This window comes from Phyllopteryx taeniolatus, chromosome 5 (assembly GCF_024500385.1).
Source record: "Phyllopteryx taeniolatus isolate TA_2022b chromosome 5, UOR_Ptae_1.2, whole genome shotgun sequence".
Classification (NCBI taxonomy): Eukaryota; Metazoa; Chordata; class Actinopteri; order Syngnathiformes; family Syngnathidae; genus Phyllopteryx; species Phyllopteryx taeniolatus.
In genome coordinates, this window is record NC_084506.1 from 18,541,894 (window position 1) to 18,561,376 (window position 19,483).

Here is a 19,483-nt window from a genome sequence, read left to right on the forward strand (position 1 = left end):
AATGAAAGAAGCAAGAGTTGGTGTCAAATTATTGCCAGCCCTTTTGGCAGGAACCTAATCTGAGTGTCATTTTCCATGAGGCTTGTTTCCTGAAGTGAGATTCATGTTACCCCCCCCCCAAAAAAACCTTTTGGAATTGTGGACGAAATATCCAGCAGCCTGGTCACGCACTGTTGTGGGATGGCACGCCGCTCCTTAAACCGGACTCGTTGCAAGACAGTCTAAGTGGTTGTGTAGATCCCTTGGAAACCCACAGCAAGCCCTTGCCGACTCCATTCTTTTGTCTCCCAAGTTGTTGAGGTAGTCTCCGGTAAACACAACTCTGTGGGCGCGAGCATCGTCATCTTGGCGGATTGATTTCGGTCCCAGACTGTTGAGTTGCAGTACTACCCCTGGTTGCAGAATTTCATGTTGCGATCTCTCAGCATTACCTTCAGTGACATCTATGGGTTGAACCGATTAGTCGACTAGTTGACCAGTCGATTTTACTACTCTGCATCGATGTCTTAAGCTTGAAGTCGACTCAGGGTTTTTGGTATCTCGTCTTTCAATCACCCAATTTACGACTTGCCCATCTGCTGTCTTCGCCCCACTGTGACTCTCTGTGGAGCAGCGTAATGTCTGGTCAACAAGGTCAAAGAGTACGAAAACAAGCTGGTCTTAGATGAGACTAATGTTAGCCTTGCTAGGTTTGGCTATTTCAATCGCCACTAATCTTAAAATTCATACGAGTGGGACCACAGGACGAGGGCAGCGGCACTGTGCAGTGAAGCTCCAACGTTATTCATCATGCAACACCACCACCACCATCACAACACTACGATATGGTGTCGTAACACTTCGGGGTACCGTGTACGGCTGTACTGTGCTGCAAGCATGTGAAAATAGTTTACCAAAACTGAGACCGGTAGCACGGTCACTTGCAAAATATGCAAGTCTGTCCGTAAATACAATAAGAGCATAAGTTAAATGGAGAAACAGAGAAACGCTTCATTCTTTAGACTCTGGCTACGATAGCCCATCTCACAAAACGCTATGCCGTGGAACACGAAATAAGATCAGCCGGCTCGTTAAAGAGAAACATACGCAGGGCTCCCAATAATTACAAGTAAAATCAGCATTGTGGTGAGTTGTATTTTGAATCATTTGTTTTATTTGCTTCTATGCCAGTCGAGTTCGAATGACAACAATCTGTTCACACACTACTGTGGGATGGGATGCCACTCCTCAAACCAGAAGTTGTTACAAGTCAGCAACTGGCATTGTGTACAGTCTCAGCAAGTACAAACAGAATATTCAAAATACTGTATTCTTTCTATTCACCCCCCAACCCCCCACTCCCCCGATGTCACTGTGATTGCACCAATGGATGTCGTGCTATCCCTGTTTGAATTAGGAACCTGTTTAACCGCACGAGTCACCGACTATAGGGAGCTCTGTCGTGGTTGTAATTTAATTAGTAGGAGCCATTATGTAAATGTGCTTAATTTTTTTGGGTGGCTACGATGGTCGTATTTTCCATCCACGAATGCCTGGTGTTTGAAAATCATTTGCACTGCTGCACATCTGGTTGCCATGGAAACTGCTTTGTGGAAAGCTATGGAATGAGCCTTGTGCAGCTTTTTGCACCTTAACACCTTAATTCACGCCCGAATGCCATACTGTGTTGCTTTTAAAAGTTGTGGATAACTTACAGTATTATATTGTAGCGTATTGATTTGATGGGGAAATCCAGCCTTCTAAGTCAGTTTCATGTAGGAGCGTGACATTTGCTTGGCATGTCAATCATGAGATGATGACTGAAAACAACTTGTACCCAAAAAGACTCAGGAAGTCTGCCATTTTGTCTAATTGCGACCAATTTTGAACTAAAAAGTACTGTGGTGCTTTGCGGTACGAGACTTGACGTTTGAGGTTTTTGAGATGCAAGCAGTCTTTTCAGTCAACTTTTTTTATTTGATTTGCACTGAAAATAACAAATTATTTAAATAATGACTCAATTAAAATGTATTGCATCTAAATTTTATTTAAAAAAAAAAAAACCTAAATAAATGTTTCAAAAATTAACACTTAGAAATGATTAAATGCTGTTATATTGTACTGTTTAAAAGTTAAATACAACTGAACTGTACTTCACTGCGCTAGACAAATGAAAGACAGTAAATAATGAGGAATTGGATTCTTTTGTCATCGTGTGTGGGCGGAGCATGGCGGAGAAGTTTGATGGCTCGCCATAAAACACAAAACACAAAACTCAGCGCCACAGGGTCAGAGCTTGAGCAAAACGTCTTGTGTACGGCGAAGGGGCCGCTGCCGCTCTTAGGCGATTCATAGCCCTCCTGGCAAAATGTACTCCATAGCTGGACTAACTTACTCACGTCGAGTCCTCCATCCAAACTAACCGTGTTTTCCTTACTCGCAGACACGACGACCTGAAGGAGATGCTGGACAGCAACAAAGACTCGCTGAAGCTGGAGGCCATGAAACGCATCGTGGCCGTGAGTAGTCATCTTCTCCGTGGGATTTCGCGACGAGGCTTCATGAAGCTCCTAAAAACACAGCGTGGTTTTAAATTGGAAACAGGCACGAAAGACTTGCTCCTTGCTTTACTCCCGTTAATGTCCTGGAACTTGACTTGGACTCGCTAAAAGTGTTATGGAGCATAAACTGCCACAGTAAAGACACAGTCGGCTGTTAAATATTCATAGCGCTGCCACTATCTGCTCGGTCCCGCAGGAACGAGTTTGCAAAGCATGAGAGGAGAATGATATACTGTAAAAGTCCAACTTCTCTGCGTGTGAAATCCTGAGTTGGTGCTTTTTTGTGTCTTTTCCCCACAGATGATCGCCCGCGGTAAAAATGCGTCAGACCTCTTCCCTGCGGTAGTGAAAAATGTGGCTTGTAAAAATATTGAGGTATTCATCATCCCCCCTTCCTCCTCCTCTGTGTAATTTATGCACTAGCTTAGTGCTTATCATAATAGTACAGGCTCCTGTGGTTTGGGTTTATCTCAACTGAAGGAAATTGCTATTTTCTTCTCCTCGTCTTGCCTTTCATCACCGTGCTCCATTTCGCCTCGCTCCGCTTTGAAAATAATTGTTTTCTTTTGTCTCCTTCTCTGCTTACAGGTGAAGAAGCTGGTCTACGTTTACCTCGTACGCTACGCCGAGGAGCAGCAAGACCTCGCACTGCTCTCCATCTCCACGTTTCAGCGAGGCTTGAAGGTACACAACACGAGCAGTGGTGGTGCTCTTTGTTGATTTATTCAGCTACCGGTACCATACTTTCTTGTGTAAAATATCCTCTTAAATATAATGCACACCCCCAAAATCGATCGCAAAAATCAGGAAAACACTTCTACCTATGTATAATGCATACCATCGATTTACTGGTATTAATATGCTCAAAACATGAAGTATTATCTGTATTTTATAAGGTTTTTAAAAGAAGTATTCTGCTCTGTGTGCATGTGTTGACGTCATTTATTTATTTATTCTATTGAACATTCATGTCCGAGTGTTGGGACAGTCGAACGAAATGAAATGAATAAAATAGGAAAATAAAATACAAAATATTAGATGAAACACATACAAAATTTAGACCCCCAAAATACAAACATACTATATGGAAAAAAGATACTAGATTAAAAAAAATGGACACAAACTAGACAATTATTAGGGAGAAATATGATGATGATATGATATTTTAAAATATATGAACTATCAGATGAAAAATATCAAACAATTGACCCAAAAAATGCAGAATTATTAGATTAAAATACCATAAATATAACAAACTCCCTTCCCCCCCAAAATAGATGAAAAGAATGTATTGGACACAAAATACATTAGGAAACAATATTCTACAAAAATGTTATAAAATATATAAACAGGTAAACAAAATATTAGATAATATATACAAAATATTATGAACACCAAAGTAATTGTCAAAAATACAGCAATATTAAATGAAAATAATGTTTGTTTCTATGTGCCCTGCGATTGGCTGGCGACCAGTTCAGGGTGTACCCCGCCTTTCGCCCGAAGATCGCTGGGATAGGCTCCAGCACCTCCGCGACCCGAGTGAGGAGAAGCGGAACGGAAGATGAATGAATAACACAAATATCAGAGAAGCCTTCTGGCTAATTCTGGCTTTTTTAACCATGTGTACTTCATGTGTTTTATGAAATTGCATTGTCCCCTTTCAAAAATAAACTGATAAACAATAAACAAGAAAATGCAAAAACATTAGATGGAAAATAACAAATATTTAAAAAGCAACATTTCAATGCTAAACAAAAATACAAAATTAATGGGGAAAAATTGCCGCCACTGCCACGTTTCTTACTCGTCTTCCTCTCCTTCGTCTCTTTGTACGGTTTTGCCTGTTTGGTGTTGCGTTGCGCACCCGATGGGAGAAACCGATAGACAACGACTGTACCACTTTCACAGAGGCAAAATACGGTAGCAGCGGTTATTTACATTTGGATCAGTAATACTAACAATCTGAACTTTGATCGTTTATGTGTAAAGAGAGAAATGTTTTATCCCTGCTCAGTGCTGTATGTCCATCAACGCCTGCACACAATTAACCACACAACTCTCGATACGCTCTCTACTTCCTCAGGATCCCAACCAGCTGATCAGAGCCAGCGCGTTGCGAGTCCTCTCCAGCATCCGAGTCACCATCATTGTTCCCATAATGATGCTGGCCATCAAAGAGGCCGCTTCCGACATGTCTCCTTATGTTCGGAAGACTGCTGCCCACGCCATCCCTAAGCTCTACAGGTGCGCTTCCTCATGATGGGCCTATTTTTTTGTTACTGCCTTGGCAGGATCCAGACTCTTGAGTCCAAATTGTGTCTGTCTGCCTTGTGTGTCCTCAGTCTGGATCCAGAACAGAAGGACCAGCTAATTGAAGTCATTGAGAAACTCCTTGCTGACAAAACCACAGTGAGTGTGTCCCCTCCCCCCCGCCCCCACTTTTACCCAATTTGCTTCTTCCAAGTTGTTTAAAAAAAAAAAAAAAAAAAAAGATCAGACACTAGCCACGAGCAAACATCTTCATCAAAGGGGCTTGAACGTACACCCTCGTGACATAAACATGTGGCGTCACAGCTTGTGGCAGGCAGCGTGGTCATGGCCTTTGAGGAGGTGTGTCCCGAGCGGATCGACCTGATCCACAAGAACTACAGGAAGCTCTGCAACCTCCTGATCGACGTGGAGGAGTGGGGCCAGGTGGTCATCATCAACATGCTGACGCGCTACGCCAGGACGCAGTTCCTCAACCCCAACATCAATGTGAGTTACACTCGGTCCCGTCATCTGGCATGTTGAGTTTCAGCCACACAAACACAGTATTTTTTTTTTTTTAAGCAATAGCAGCCACATAGCTGTTATCCCTGCTCCTCGTTTTCCTTTTTCTCTTTTTTACAGTCGCTTGTTGGTGTCATTTCAATCAATTCTAAAGTGGGTTACACTCACCGATTTTTAACATCTTAACCACAAATTGCCATGTGTGTGAGTACTATTCTTATAGTGTGTGGTGTACTCGAGACCTCTATTTGTGTCGGGTCGAAGCGCCAGCTTCAGCGAGCACAATCAACAATAACATTAAGTCAACAATAAGACCGTGGCGAGGCCCAACTTGCTGTTGAGAGCAGACCAGAAACATTAAACTGGTTTAATTTACAACTGTTTTCCGGGCATATCGGAGCGATAAAGTCACTCTTAACACACTCCACACCACAGGATTATCCTCTGGGATAATCTGTCAAAAACAATTGGGCCTTTACTGACTTTGGCTAGAAGAGAAAAATATTGCTCAAAATAGACCCAAATATCTTTTCGTGTGTACCGCGCTTAAGTATGCCAATCGTTTACCATTTTTTTTTAACCATGAATTGGCTCATGTGCCAGCACAATGTACCAGGAGATGCAGTGTCTTTAAAGGCTTTAAGGCAGGGTTGTCCAAAACTTTTCGTCCGAGGGCCTCGTTCGGAAAAACCCAAGGACGCAAAGAGTCTCTTTGACATTTTCTTTGTTGTTGTCACCTTGAATTTATTCACAGTAACACTCCAAAACAAATTAAAAAAAGAGATGCTGCAGATGTTTATATATTGTGTTTATATTATTTGTATTTATTATTTTTTTTTTTAAACAGCTAGGTGATCAAGCAAAAAGTCAAGAATTTTTCAAGGTAGGCCACCAGGATAGATCTTTGGTCTCTGTACTGATCAGCAGTAAAATCCCATCTCCACATCCAGAACCAAAACGAGAGCAATGTGTACTAACTGGCCTTCACACTGAGTAGAGAGTGGCGCAAACAATCATGATTCAGGCTCTTTGCAGGTGTAATGGGATTATCTATATTCACAGGCGGTTTTGTTAAGACATTACTATTTTACTTGAAAGGAGTTGCTATGTGTTTTGCAAATCTAGAAAAGCTCCATATAAGTAGTAGGAATAGTAGTAGTAGTAGTATTAATAGTAGACACGGGCTGTGCCAAATGTTATAGAATATGCAGCGGGCAGCAAAATACAAACGGCGGGCCGCAAATGGCCCCTGGGCCGTAGTTTGCAAACCTCTGCTTTAAGGGACAAAAGTAAACAAAATGCTCTATTCTTAAAATACAACTGATACAAATGTCACACTAACATGGTCAGCAGAGGCAATAGCAATGTGTAATATTGACCTCATGATGAGTGTTTATTGCGTTAATTGCGTGGTTTCTCACAAAAAAGTATTTCATTTCCGATTATTATTTTATGAATGTATTATTTGAAAGATACTGTATGCTTGATATTCTGTTTTGGTGCTGAGTACCCCTAAAGTCCGCATTCTGTAATTGATTAATTCAAATTAATTCCACTTGAGTTTGTATAATCAATGAAATGCTACAAATCAGAATTTTCGAAGCGTGATCATTTTTCACTTATATCCACTTTTTAACGTAGGAATCCCTGCTGGAGGAAGGCGGAGACAAGACCTTCTATGGCTCCGATGGCAACGGCGACGACGAAGATGAGGAGGACAAGCTGAAGAAGGCCGAGGTGGCCGCTTTGGCCAAGAGGAAGCCGTATGTGATGGATCCGGACCACCGGCTGCTGCTGAGGAACACCAAGCCACTCTTGCAGAGCCGCAACGCAGCTGTTAGTATCCCCCCCGGTCTCCCACCCCCTGCATCTTCACCTAAGCATTAGCGGCGGACCTCATTAGCGCTCATTATTCAACATGGATCCGCAGCTTTGGTCTCCAGAGGCTTGACCGCAGTTCGAGCTTTCATGTTTTCATCATCACTCTGAGATGAGGATACTTTCTCAAAGGAAATGAGGCAATTAAGCATACCCGGTAACTTTGGTGGGCGCTTAGAATGGACCCCGCACACGTCGAGGCAGCAGAAGACTCCTCGCTCAGCAATCGAAATAGCGGCACTTTATAGGTATCAGTGGAAGGATATTAACGCCTTGTGGTACAGTAATCCCCTAAATATTCTTGGTTCTCTATTCTGGAATAAGGTTGCAAACGGGTAGAACATTTCCAGTAAATTTCCATGGGAAGTAAAACTGTGGAATTTTGGTAATACTGTCTTGCCAATTGGAAACTTCACATGGGAGTTATGAGAAGGCGTGGGGATTAAGGCTAATGTAATGGAAATCTATCACATTCAAGCATAAATATAAACATTTTGTTTTGTCAAAAGCAGACACGCATGCAAAATATATGTGCTATAGGTGGTGATGGCCGTGGCTCAGCTCTACTTTCATCTCGCCCCCAAAGCGGAGGTCGGGGTGATCGCCAAGGCTCTGGTGCGTCTTCTGCGGAGTCACAGGTGAGCCTGAATGCGTTTGAAAGTCATGAGATTTCTCATTTTCTCCATCTTTGAACCCGTTTTGGTTTTGTTCCAGTGAAGTTCAGTACGTTGTTCTTCAAAATGTGGCCACAATGACCATCAAGAGAAGGGTGAGTCAGACGTAGACACTTTATATGTGTGTTTAGGAGTGAAAATGTAAATCTCTCCCCATGTCATTTCTCACAGGGGATGTTCGAACCGTACCTGAAGAGTTTCTACATCCGCTCCACAGACCCGACACAGATAAAAATCCTCAAGGTTAATTTCCCATATAAACTGCATATAGTTTAACCTAAAGACGTAGAATGACACACATACTTTGTACAGCCAGTGTGAAAGGTGTTTATGTATGTTATCATTTACGAGGTAAATTCTATAATTGATATGTGATTTATTTTTCTATTTTTCTGCAGCTGGAGGTTCTCACCAATCTTGCCAATGAGACCAACATCTCCACGATTCTCAGAGAGTTTCAGGTACAAACTTTATAGCCCATTTCAAAAGCTCAATATTGGCAACTACAAATCTACTGAATGGGTGGGTTGTTGTTTTTTTTTCTCCCCTCCCTGGGCAGACATACATTAAAAGCATGGATAAAGACTTTGTGGCCGCCACCATCCAAGCCATCGGCCGCTGTGCCACCAACATCGGAGAAGTGAGGGACACGTGTCTGAACGGCCTGGTGCAGCTGCTGTCCAACAGAGACGGTGAGCACGTTGAAGCCTGATATCCACATAGGCTACGGAAACAGCATAGGGTGCGTGAGTAGCGCTGTATCAACGTGTGACTCTCGCTCGCAGAGTTGGTGGTGGCTGAGTCGGTGGTGGTCATCAAGAAGCTGCTGCAGATGCAGCCTGAGAAGCACAGCGACATCATCAAGCACATGGCCAAACTGACGGACAACATCCAGGTGCCGATGGCGCGGGCCAGCATTCTGTGGCTGATCGGCGAATACTGCGAGCACGTGCCTAAGATCGCCCCGGACGTCCTGAGGAAGATGGCCAAGTCCTTCACCAATGAGGAGGACATTGTCAAGCTTCAGATACTCAACCTGGCTGCCAAGCTCTATCTCACCAACTCCAAACAGGTACAACAACTACTAAAGCTATTAAAAACCCCAATCAGCGTAAAGTTAATACACTGGAATGGTCCTTAGGTTGCACATGCTTTTTCTTTGGCTTTTTATGCCTTTTTTGCAACACTTATTCGAAAAGAAGAACAATGCTGAGCAGGAAAGAAGAATGTACACAGAAGGTGATGTGAAATAAGCATCAGTAAGTAGTACGACAAAATCACTATGTGTGGTCACATGTTACCACGTTAAATTCGAGCTTTTGCTGTTTTTTGTTTGTTGTTTTTTTTCAGTAATCTCCCTCATATTTGAAGATTGCTATTCCAAATTCACCTCTTTACGTTTTTTTTTTTTGGTGGAACTAAATCCCAGCGATTCACAATTTTTGTGCTTGTCCTGAAGTGCCCTTAGATGCCACAAGATGACACCAAAAATAACAAGAAAATAGTGCAACAGTGTCAGGGAACTATGATGAAGTGATACATCTCGCCTAAGAGACAAGCTTTGTATGTGTGGGAGGAGCGAGGTTTAACCTGGGTTGTTAGTGGAAGAAGCTACAGGAGAGTCTTCGCCGCATGTTACGGTGCATTATTATTTTTTTGTGCATTACATTTTCTGTAAGCCATTTATTTTGAAGAGTAATGTTGTAAAATGGTACTAAATTGTTTTGGGATCATAGGTTGTGGTACATTTCCTGTTACTGAGTATTATTATAGTTGCAATATTAATATAGGTTATATAGACAATTACTATATAAACATTTTCGGGGTGGCGACAGTTACTTGCTGTTAATAAAGCTTGGTGACAGTTTGACCTTGGAACTTTTTTTTTATTTTTTTTAAACTCACCTCATTCCTGCCTCCCGCAGACCAAACTGTTGACGCAGTATGTCCTCAACCTGGCCAAGTACGACCAGAACTACGACATCCGCGATCGGGCACGCTTCATCCGCCAGCTCATCGTACCCACCGAGAAGAGCGGAGCCCTCAGCAAGTACGCCAAAAAACTCTTCCTGGCCCTCAAGCCCGCGCCCGTCCTGGAGTCTCCGTTTAAAGGTACAGAGGCAGTCCTGGAGCATTAAGAGTGAAGACACTTTCAATTTGTAGCTCATCCGCATTCCCCTTCTCTAGATCGAGACCACTTCCAGCTGGGCTCGCTGTCGCACCTGCTGAACGCCAAAACCGGCGGCTACCAGGAGTTGCCCGACTGGCCGGAAGCCGCCCCAGATCCCTCCGTGCGCAACGTGGAGGTGAAGGAGTCTGTGCGTGCAGTGGCATTCAGTAACATACATAGTCACACCGAGTCGGGAGGGGAGCGAGTGTGGCTCCTGCTCCGGTGTGAGCGACATAACACTGATGGTCGTGGTCATCCAGTCACTTGCTTGGCCTGTTTCGGACTCGACTCACTCTCTGCAGCAGCTCACTTGCTCCCTCCCCTGCTGAGCCAATAGCACATGACCTACTTCTTCTTTCGAGCCAACACACTGTAGTGTGTGATGAAGATTTTCTGTACAGTGGAACCTCCAAAGTCGAACACAGTGTTCTATTTGTTTTTTTTGTTTTGTTTTTTTAATGCCCCATCGGAAACAGTGTTGCCTTGACCTCGTAGTTGAATTCCTTCCATGACTATGCTCATAACTAAAAAAAAAAATCAAACGCCAAAACATTTTGTAACGTGTCATTTATTAAGAAAAATAGGACTACAGTTTTTCCCTTTATAAAAACATACATAACGTAATGAAATAGAATGTTAAGAATAAACAATTTGCGCATCATGTATGTCTTTTGCGGCATATTTTTCCAGACCTTTGGTTCAACGGTATCATTTTGGGTCATTTGACTTTGGAGGTTCCAAGGATCACTCTTTTTATTTATTTAATGAATATATGCGGGTGTAGCTCAATTAATATGACTGTTGTGGATAACTTAATTTATTGTAATAGTTCAATTCAAAAAGCGAAAATCACACACAGTGTTCAAAATGTCATGATTTTATTTTGTATAATATTGATGATTATAAAGTAGCTTACAGCAAAGGGAAACTCAAAATTCACCATCTAAAATTGTATTATCACACTTGAGAAACAAACAAAATGAATTAAAAATATATATATATTTACAGAGGAAATTAGGTGATCACTACAGGGTATTTCCAAGCTTGTGCCCTAAACTAGCTGGGATAGGCTAACCCTAAGGCGACCCTAAGGAGGACAAGCGCTATAGAAATTGAATGGATAGAAATTACGTAGCATTCGTTCCTCTGAAAAGTATTTTAGAAGTATAACATGATTTTCAATTTTTGAATTGAACTACTGAACTAAACCTTTCTGCAACATTCTGTTATCGATAAGCACCTGCCATATTCTTTGTAGACTAACATTTTTGCTAAATCCCAAGTTACAAACATGTGCCATTGGTTCCTCATAAGCGATGCTGTGTCCACAAATCAAAATTTGAGCACCACTTCCTTTTGTCAAAATCAAGATGTAGTCCACAGGAAAAAAAACCCGCCTGCTTGATTTTGAATTCAAGTAACGTGGTCAAGCTTTGATTCATGTTGTCATGTTCGTTTTGAATTGAAGCATTTTTACAGATTTTCACTCCCATGCCCCGTTAATAACCTGTCGTCTACTTGTGATGCAGATCTCAAGACGAGGAAAGGCGGCGGTTTGTTGTGATTAGTTGTTGGGAATCCATTTCGAAACATTCCCTACTTTTAGTCCGAGATGTTCTCAAACTAGCAGCTGTCCGCTCTTCTCTAAATTCGGGGATGTGGGGCACATTATCCAAAAGCGAGGAGGACCCTTTCTGACGGGTTCTCTCACCCCATCCGCAGACAGAGGAAGTCATAACTACCGGCGAAGGGAGAATCGGCCTGCTGGGAGACTGGCGAGAGGTTGGGTTTGGGAGTGCACTTGTTGTTTGCCTTTTTTATTTGACCGTTCTGTCCCTTCCGCACTCTTTCACTGAGTTCGGACGATGGACTCTAAATGGCACGATTACAAACAGCATGCCACCTAAGAACACCTTGAAACAGCCGTCATATGTCAGGCATGAGGAAGTGCCGATCAAAAAGAATTCCTTGATAGTTACAGTATATGGCCAGCAGAATAGGCCCTATCACCAAATAACGATGAGAAACTGGTTCAAAAGAACAGCTTGGAACAGTAGTGCAAGTGAATCTCAGTGAATTAGAAAATCATGGAAATTGTTACTTATTGCAGTAGTTAGTTCAAAAAGTGAAACTCATATTCGGTGTTATATAAATTCACTGCACAGAGTGAAATATTTCCGGATTTTTTTTTTCTCCTGGTAAATTGATGATCATCATTGCATTTTCTATCTACAGTGGAAATAAAAAGTCCACACAAGTTTGACACCAAGGTAAATCATTTCAAAAAGAAAATTCCAACATTAAGGTGACCTCTAACCTGTACAACTCAAATGAAAAAGATATTACTGAGATAGTGTGGTTGCACAAGTGTGCACACCCTCTTGTAGCTGGGAATGTGGCTGCGTTCACATTCGAACTCATGTTAAATGAAAGTCAGCACACAATGTCCACATCTTCATTAAATGTCTCTGATTGACCCCAAATAAAGTTCAGATATTCTAGTATACTTCTCCTGACTTTTTTTAAAATGGATTTTGCTTTCCAGCAGAAGCCTGAAGGTTGTGTTCTAATACTAACTGCTATTTGGAACTGTTCATAATTCCCTCCACCTTGACGAAGGCCCCAGTTCCAGCTGAAGTTGGTGATTTTTACTTCCCCTCTCAAGAAAGCTCTCAATATTCTTTTGAGTTGTACTGGTCACATTAATGGTGGCAAATGTTTTGAAATTATTTATCTTGTTTTATTTTCTTATATCACAAAAATGTGGCATTTGAACATGGGGGTGTAAACGTTTTAGATCCACTATAAGAACAAAAAAGACAAAGAATCATCCAAATACACACGTGGAGTTTTTCCATTTAGAAAATACAAGGTTGTTGTAATCCACACAAAGGTTAAGAAGAGTATTTATTGATGTGCAATAAGTTAACATAGGAAGTAGGTGAAAAATTTTCAGTTTTTAATGAATCTGTACAATATCCTCTGACTTTCAATTTTTTGATTACACTACTGAAATAAATGGACTGTTCTACCCTATTCTAATTTCTTGAGATGCACCTGTACTGTATATTAGACACAAGGAAGTGCCTGTCAAAATAAAACAGGAAGTCCATATGGAATCAAAATGTAGGGATTATAAAGTTGACAAACCACCTTCAATATTTCCTCCACTGCATCCGGTTTTGTTTTGCATGCAATTTGTGACGTTTTGAATTGTGTCTCAATGGAGTGATTTGATTTTTCTGTCTATGCATGCGACGTCTTTCCCCTCCTTCTCTTTTCGAAAAACTCGTTGTTATTGTCAAGTTACACACATACTGCACATTGAATGAGCGCACAGCAGGTCGCCATTTTGAAATCTGACAATCTCATGCAAGGTTCTTTAATTGGCTCATTCCCCAACTAAATTTGTCAACTGTTCAACTTAACTGACATTTTATTGGTGTTTTTATTATTACTACAGTGAAACATTAAAGATCACTGGATGCTTTTGTTCATTACCAAACTTCCAGGTCACATAAACCCAGTGACTAAATAATAAAATTCTCAGAGGTTTTCTCCAACTTTAGAGGTTCCACTATACTTTCTCTGTGCTTTTGTTGTGAAGTGGAGCCATCAGAGGACATGTGCGCTTCATTTGTGCCTTTGTATCTAACTGTTGTCACAATTCTCCCCTCTTCTAGACCCAGAAACCTTCCTGTGCTTTATGTCTTCAGATGTTTTTTTATTTTAATTTTCTTCTCTCAAATCTTTCCCCCCGTCTCACCTCCATCCCCCATCTTTTTTTCCTCCCCCCACCTTCGCCCCCAGTCTTGCCAGGTATTTTCGCTGCTTGAGCGAGTCACAACGTTGACCAGCGTGAGTCAGTTAGCGCCCTCTCGAAGCATTGTAGCGGCTTCTCGATCCCCCTCCGCCATCCTCACCCTGCTCCCCGGTGACCTCACGCTCCCCCACCCCCCCCCCCCCCCCCCCCCGTGCCTTCGCCTGATGTAGTCGCTGTGCTTAAAGCTCTCAGCCCCCTAAAACACAACACAGCCCCCCTCGACTCTTTTCTTCCATCCCCTCGTTCCTCTGTGTCTGCCATTAGAGAAGTGATTCTTTTAGAGAGGAGAAGCTTCAGTGTGCTTAGCTTGATTGTTAGTGGTGGGCGGATCGAGCCAAATATCAATAACGGCGATACCAACGTTGGTATTGGTATTGATCGAGACAGGTGTAATGAGATGAATAATTGAGCCACTGAGAATTGGAGTGGGATAAGTCAATTTTTGTCATTTTCATTATGGCTGCAATAAAATCTGGTATCTTTCTCTCTCTCTCTCTCTCTCTCTCTCTCTCTATGTGTGTGTGTGTGTGTGTGTGTGTGTATATATATATATATATATATATATATATATATATATATATATATATATATATATATATATATACACACTGCGATTGGCTGGCAACCAGTTCAGGGTGTACCCCGCCTCCTGCCCGATGATAGCTGGGATAGGCTCCAGCACTCCCGCGACCCTTGTAAGGAGAAGCGGCTCAGAAAATGGATGGATGGATGGATATATATATATATATACATATGTGTGTGTGTGTGATTTTTAGCGCAATTATTACTTCTTCTGGATACTCGTTTTAACAAAAAATACGGTTTTCCTCAGATTTGGGCATTTTGCCAAATATATTGATTTTGGACTTGGATCATATTGCTTGGACTTTTATCCACAACTGCGGTGCTGTCATCATTTTCACTTTCATAGTTTGGGTTAAGGTCAATGTGGTCCAGGTTTCCTGACAGCAAAAGAACAAACTAGGATGAGAAAAAAAGATTCAGTGCAATAGTGATCTAAGTCCATTTGTCAAATCTATCAATATTTCCTGAAAGATGATGGCACCCAAGTTAAAACATTTGTTACTTTCTGAATCTTCTATCAATCTCTGAACTTGGAACTAAACTTTGATTTAGACCAGTATTCATCTGATTCGTATGCCTTGTCTCGATTTATTTCTGCCCTTCAGCTAAAAATGACACAAAAATAAGTTAGCTCACTCTTGTTCTCAGTGGCTCAATTGTTGTTTAGTTAATTCAACTTTATTTATTATATTTTAACAATTTCTTTTAGACATTTTGTATTAGTTTTGGATTTCCTCAGCACACATTCTACCTTGTTTTAAATATTGTAGAACATATTTTTGTAAAAATAAATAATAAATCATAACAATAATAATAAAATATAGGCCTACAGTGAAGTGAGAATTGTTATAAAATGTTTGTATCTTATTAATACTTTTTCCCCATTTTTTTCCCAAGTAGTATTGATATCAGTATCAGCGATAGTGGTCCTACCGCCCAGGGTGTACCCTGCCTGTCACCCAGTCAGCTGGGATAGCTCCAGCTAACCATGAACCAATGACAACAAACGCTATACAATATAGAGTGGATGGATGGATACCAAATCGTGTTGTATGGCACAAAGTGCTCATTGTAGTTTACTTACACAAAGCGAGTCACTCCCCAAAGATATCACTTCTCTGAATGGAACTGCTACTTGGGTTAAAACAAAACAAAAAAACATGAAGTCATCACCTGGTGCTTGCATCCATCTCGACAAACACTCAGGGTTGACTTTTGTCGCCCGACTTGACAGGCGGGGCAGGCTGGCTTCTTCCGTCCGTCTGCATCGCGTCCCAGGCCGAGGCTTATATGGCCATGCCGCTGTTGACGTTGTCAGCCCGCGTCGCTCGCTGCTTCCGTCTCGGGGGGGCTTTTGTCGTGCCAGCCTGATGCTTTTTTCGGCTTTTGGGATCTGCAGGTGCCCGAGTGGACCAAGTGCAGCAGCCGGGAGAAGAGGAAGGAGAAGAAAGTGGAGAAGCCCTTCTACTCCGACTCTGAGGGCGAGTCTGGGCCGACTGAGTCCGCCGACAGCGGTAAGATCAGTTGAAGTGTCATTAAACAGATTTCACAAATCCACATGAACCTTTTCACCATGATATCACATGTTTTTCCGGGTGCCAAATGCCCAAGCATTGTGATTGAAAAAACAGGGCAAGTGGCTTGAATGATGATTTTAGGCTGGAAGGTCACCAAAGCCATTTGTGGCCACCGGGAGATTGGAGACACTTCAGGCATTTCGCAACCATCACTAAGCCGAATTATGCTGGCAGTGTTGGATGCATTACTGGTATTTCTCTGGCCTCGACTTGCATCCAGTTAGTTCCCATACAGACATCACCACCAAGCCGGAATTAAACAGGGGTTTCCCAAACATAGTTGGAGCCATAGATTGCACCCACATTTCAATCAAAAAACATCACACAACAGATTCCGCCACGTCAACAGGAAAGGATTTCATTCAATCGATGCATAAATAATCTGCGATCCATAACGCGTTGGAGGAAAGCACGATTCATTCATTCCACTGAATAGCTCGGTGGTTGTAGACCGCTGAGCAGGGGCTGAGGAGGATAAATGTGAAACTAAGAAAAACTGCTGCAATGCGTCAGCCTTTTCACACGACTGGCAGAGCACATACAACAGCGGTCCTTAAGAGAGAGAAGAACAATTTGTTTCCCCTTGGTCTCAAACCACGGACCTCTCACATTCAGCAGTGGAGCAACATGTTTTCCAGTGCAGATATGGTAACAGCCACACAGTTGGCAAATTTACCTTCTTGATCGCCGTAGATCGGTTTGTTTGCTCGATGTATTTGTGAGCTGATACGTATTGACTTTGACTTCCTCCCGCGCAGAGTCGTACTCCTCCAGTGGCTCCGACAGCGGAAGCGGGAGCGCCGAAAACGGTTCGGGATCAGAGAGCGAAGACAGCGTAGAAGCTTCAGAGTCGGAGGAAGAGGAGGAGCACAAGAAGAAGAAGAAGAAAGAGTTCAAGAGGCCGGTGCAAGAAAGCGAAAGGTGAGACGGCGCTTTTGTTTTTGAGTGTTTTCATCATTTAACAACTAACCTGAATAATTGTGCCAGCGAGGAGAGCAGTGAGGAGGAAGAGAGGAAGCGCAAACAACTGAAGAGCAACTCTGAGTCGGAGTCTGACGAAGACGAGGAAAGCGATTCCGAAAGCAGCCAATCGGAATCTGAAGATTCAGAGTCGGAGGTGGACGTCAAAAAGAAGAAGGTACTGACACAAAATTGGATGTTTGATGATCACTAAAGGCGATATTAAAATCTGCATCTGTTACTCGAATTTCACCCGAGCACGGTGGTGCGAGGTGCCTATTGAAATTGCTATATTTCTTCTTATTATTATTAGGGTCTTGGGGTCTTGAAATGACTTAAGTGGAGTACACACGTAAGCATAATCAGATCGAATTTGAGCATTTTCCGCGGCTTCCGATTCCGGCTATCAAATGTAAAGAATATTCTAGCCAATTATCCATTGGTTGTTAAGAGTGATTTTTTTCCTACCAGATCTGCTTGAAAACCAATCGGTGCCGACAGTCGTAAAATATGAAACCTTAAACTGTGGTGTGCTGTGTCATCTTCACTACACTACACAACGCTTGACATATGAGTGCCCCAAACTTCGCTATTGCTTGGTCGTTTTTCTCTCTCGCTTTGTTGCAAGACAAAATTTGTGGTCCAAGCGAGCTTCAGATACGCCGCCGCTCGATTTGAAGTGAAAAGAAAAAATGTGCTACAGCATGAAACGTTTTAAAGCCATTTTGTCATTACGCTCTCTTTTGTTGTGTTTTAATGTTTTAATACAATGCAGTGCTATTTTCTCATAGATTAATGGCATTTCAATTCATTTTAAAGGGATAAATTAATATACACAAGTAAATCTAATTATGAGCTTGGTCACGCAATCAATTTAACTTGCAAGTCAAGGTACCACTGTATTGTAAAAATATTTTGGTGTCTTTTTAAAAACATGAATCTTTAGTTTCTGGGTCGTATTTATTCTTAGGCCAAATACAGTAAATGGCACACCAAGAAATAACCACATTTTGCAGGCATGTTCATCCAGGTTAAAAGGTTTACACCTAACTTTGGCTCAGTAACACTCCCCGGAAATTTGGGGAAATTTCTCCCCATGCCAGTTTGTCAGTTTGCATTTGCAACAAGAAATTTGGCAGGCATGTCCATTAGTGGTCAGTGGTTAATAAATGTTAAATTGTTACTTTAAAAGATTGTTTGTACAATTCATAAAGTTTTTATGATGGTGACGCTTTGAGCCTGAAATACTGTATTTATTTCATATGGTAACAATGGTTGGCTAACATGTCAAATATTTGCCCTTCTTGCAGGAAGTGCAATCAAAAGCTCCCTCCAAGCCCGTCACAAAAGAGAGCAAGAAAGAAAAGAAAGAAATGTCGCTGCTGGACCTTGACGACTGTGAGCATTTTTTTTTTTGTTGCTTTTTTTTAATCTCTGTTCTCTCCTTTGAAGTTGATGTGCAGTCTGTCACAACCTCGGCTCAAAGGCTGCAGAAAAAAGGGAGTTTCCTCAAAGAATAGTTTATTGATATACATAAATCAAATGAAACCCCATTAAACCAAATTAGACCAGGTTGGATAAAATTAGAAATGTGTTCATCAGAGGGACAGCCAAGGTTCGATGTTTTGGAGACAAAGTTTGAGAGAGCAGACTTCGATGGTTTGGACACGTCCAGAGGAGAAATAGTGAGTATATTGGTAGAAGGATGATGAGGATGGAGCTGCCAGGCAAGAGAGCTAGAGGAAGACCAAAGAGAAGGTTGATGGATGTCGTGAGGGAAGACATGAGGGCAGTTCTTGTTCGAGAGGGGGATGCAGGAGATAGGCTCTCATGGAAAAGGATGACGCGCTGTGGCGACCCCTAAAGGGACAAGCCGAAAGGAAAAGAAGAAGACTAAATGAAACCAAATTAGGCTGTGAACTAAAGTACACGTACACATGTACAAAGTCAGTCGTGTAGTGAGTGGATGAGTGTAAGATATATGTGGGAGCGTTGTAATGTGCAAATATATTCTCAAGATAACAAAACCTAATCAAACCCAAGATCAAACAAATGAAGTGCAGGCTGGATGGACTGTCCTGTCAACTGATGAGGAAGAAAGCAGCCGAGAGTGAAATCACTCAGCCGGCAACGTGGCACCATGACAAGTGTTCCCCAGCTATTTGTGAATAATCGTGTGTGATTTATAGAGACATTTTACCTTCAATCTGTGTTCCTTGCTTCTCAGTCGAACCCGCCGCTTCGCCTCAAGTGACGCCCGTCAACTCCTTCCTGTGCAGCAGTCTCGTGACTGACCTGGAGGGTTTGTCTTTGTCTGACTCCGTCCTCTCGCCCATTGTAAGTGCACACTTTCATCCTAGCTAGTGTGCCATATGTTCTCAAGATGATTTACTGGGAAATTGTTGTAGTGATGAGAATGCACCAACTTTTTTCACGGCCGATCCTCCAAATGATCAGTTTCAGTTTGCAAAATAGCATCGCCCATGTGTCTAGAGCAGTTT

General features: G+C 42.1%; 1 protein-coding gene across 20 annotated transcripts in view; it reads left to right on the forward strand.

The window, feature by feature from the left end:
• LOC133477962 (AP-3 complex subunit beta-2) overlaps nt 1-19,483 on the forward strand; it is a 33,140-nt gene that overhangs the window by 6,550 nt on the left and 7,107 nt on the right. For 5 of the 20 annotated variants that reach the window (XM_061773396.1, XM_061773385.1, XM_061773387.1 and 2 more), the window contains exons 2-23: nt 2,423-2,498; nt 2,841-2,915; nt 3,129-3,224; nt 4,627-4,787; nt 4,886-4,952; nt 5,118-5,300; nt 6,163-6,198; nt 6,957-7,151; nt 7,734-7,831; nt 7,908-7,962; nt 8,039-8,110; nt 8,266-8,328; nt 8,427-8,559; nt 8,653-8,939; nt 9,793-9,979; nt 10,055-10,185; nt 13,848-13,895; nt 15,845-15,959; nt 16,781-16,943; nt 17,010-17,160; nt 18,293-18,380; nt 19,210-19,319. In XM_061773396.1, coding sequence (XP_061629380.1) covers nt 2,423-2,498; nt 2,841-2,915; nt 3,129-3,224; nt 4,627-4,787; nt 4,886-4,952; nt 5,118-5,300; nt 6,163-6,198; nt 6,957-7,151; nt 7,734-7,831; nt 7,908-7,962; nt 8,039-8,110; nt 8,266-8,328; nt 8,427-8,559; nt 8,653-8,939; nt 9,793-9,979; nt 10,055-10,185; nt 13,848-13,895; nt 15,845-15,959; nt 16,781-16,943; nt 17,010-17,160; nt 18,293-18,380; nt 19,210-19,319 — 2,590 coding nt within the window. The remainder of the gene's footprint in view (nt 1-2,422; nt 2,499-2,840; nt 2,916-3,128; nt 3,225-4,626; nt 4,788-4,885; nt 4,953-5,117; nt 5,301-6,162; nt 6,199-6,956; nt 7,152-7,733; nt 7,832-7,907; nt 7,963-8,038; nt 8,111-8,265; nt 8,329-8,426; nt 8,560-8,652; nt 8,940-9,792; nt 9,980-10,054; nt 10,186-13,847; nt 13,896-15,844; nt 15,960-16,780; nt 16,944-17,009; nt 17,161-18,292; nt 18,381-19,209; nt 19,320-19,483) is intronic. The other 15 variants (XM_061773399.1, XM_061773401.1, XM_061773403.1 and 12 more) reach the window with 9 other exon arrangements.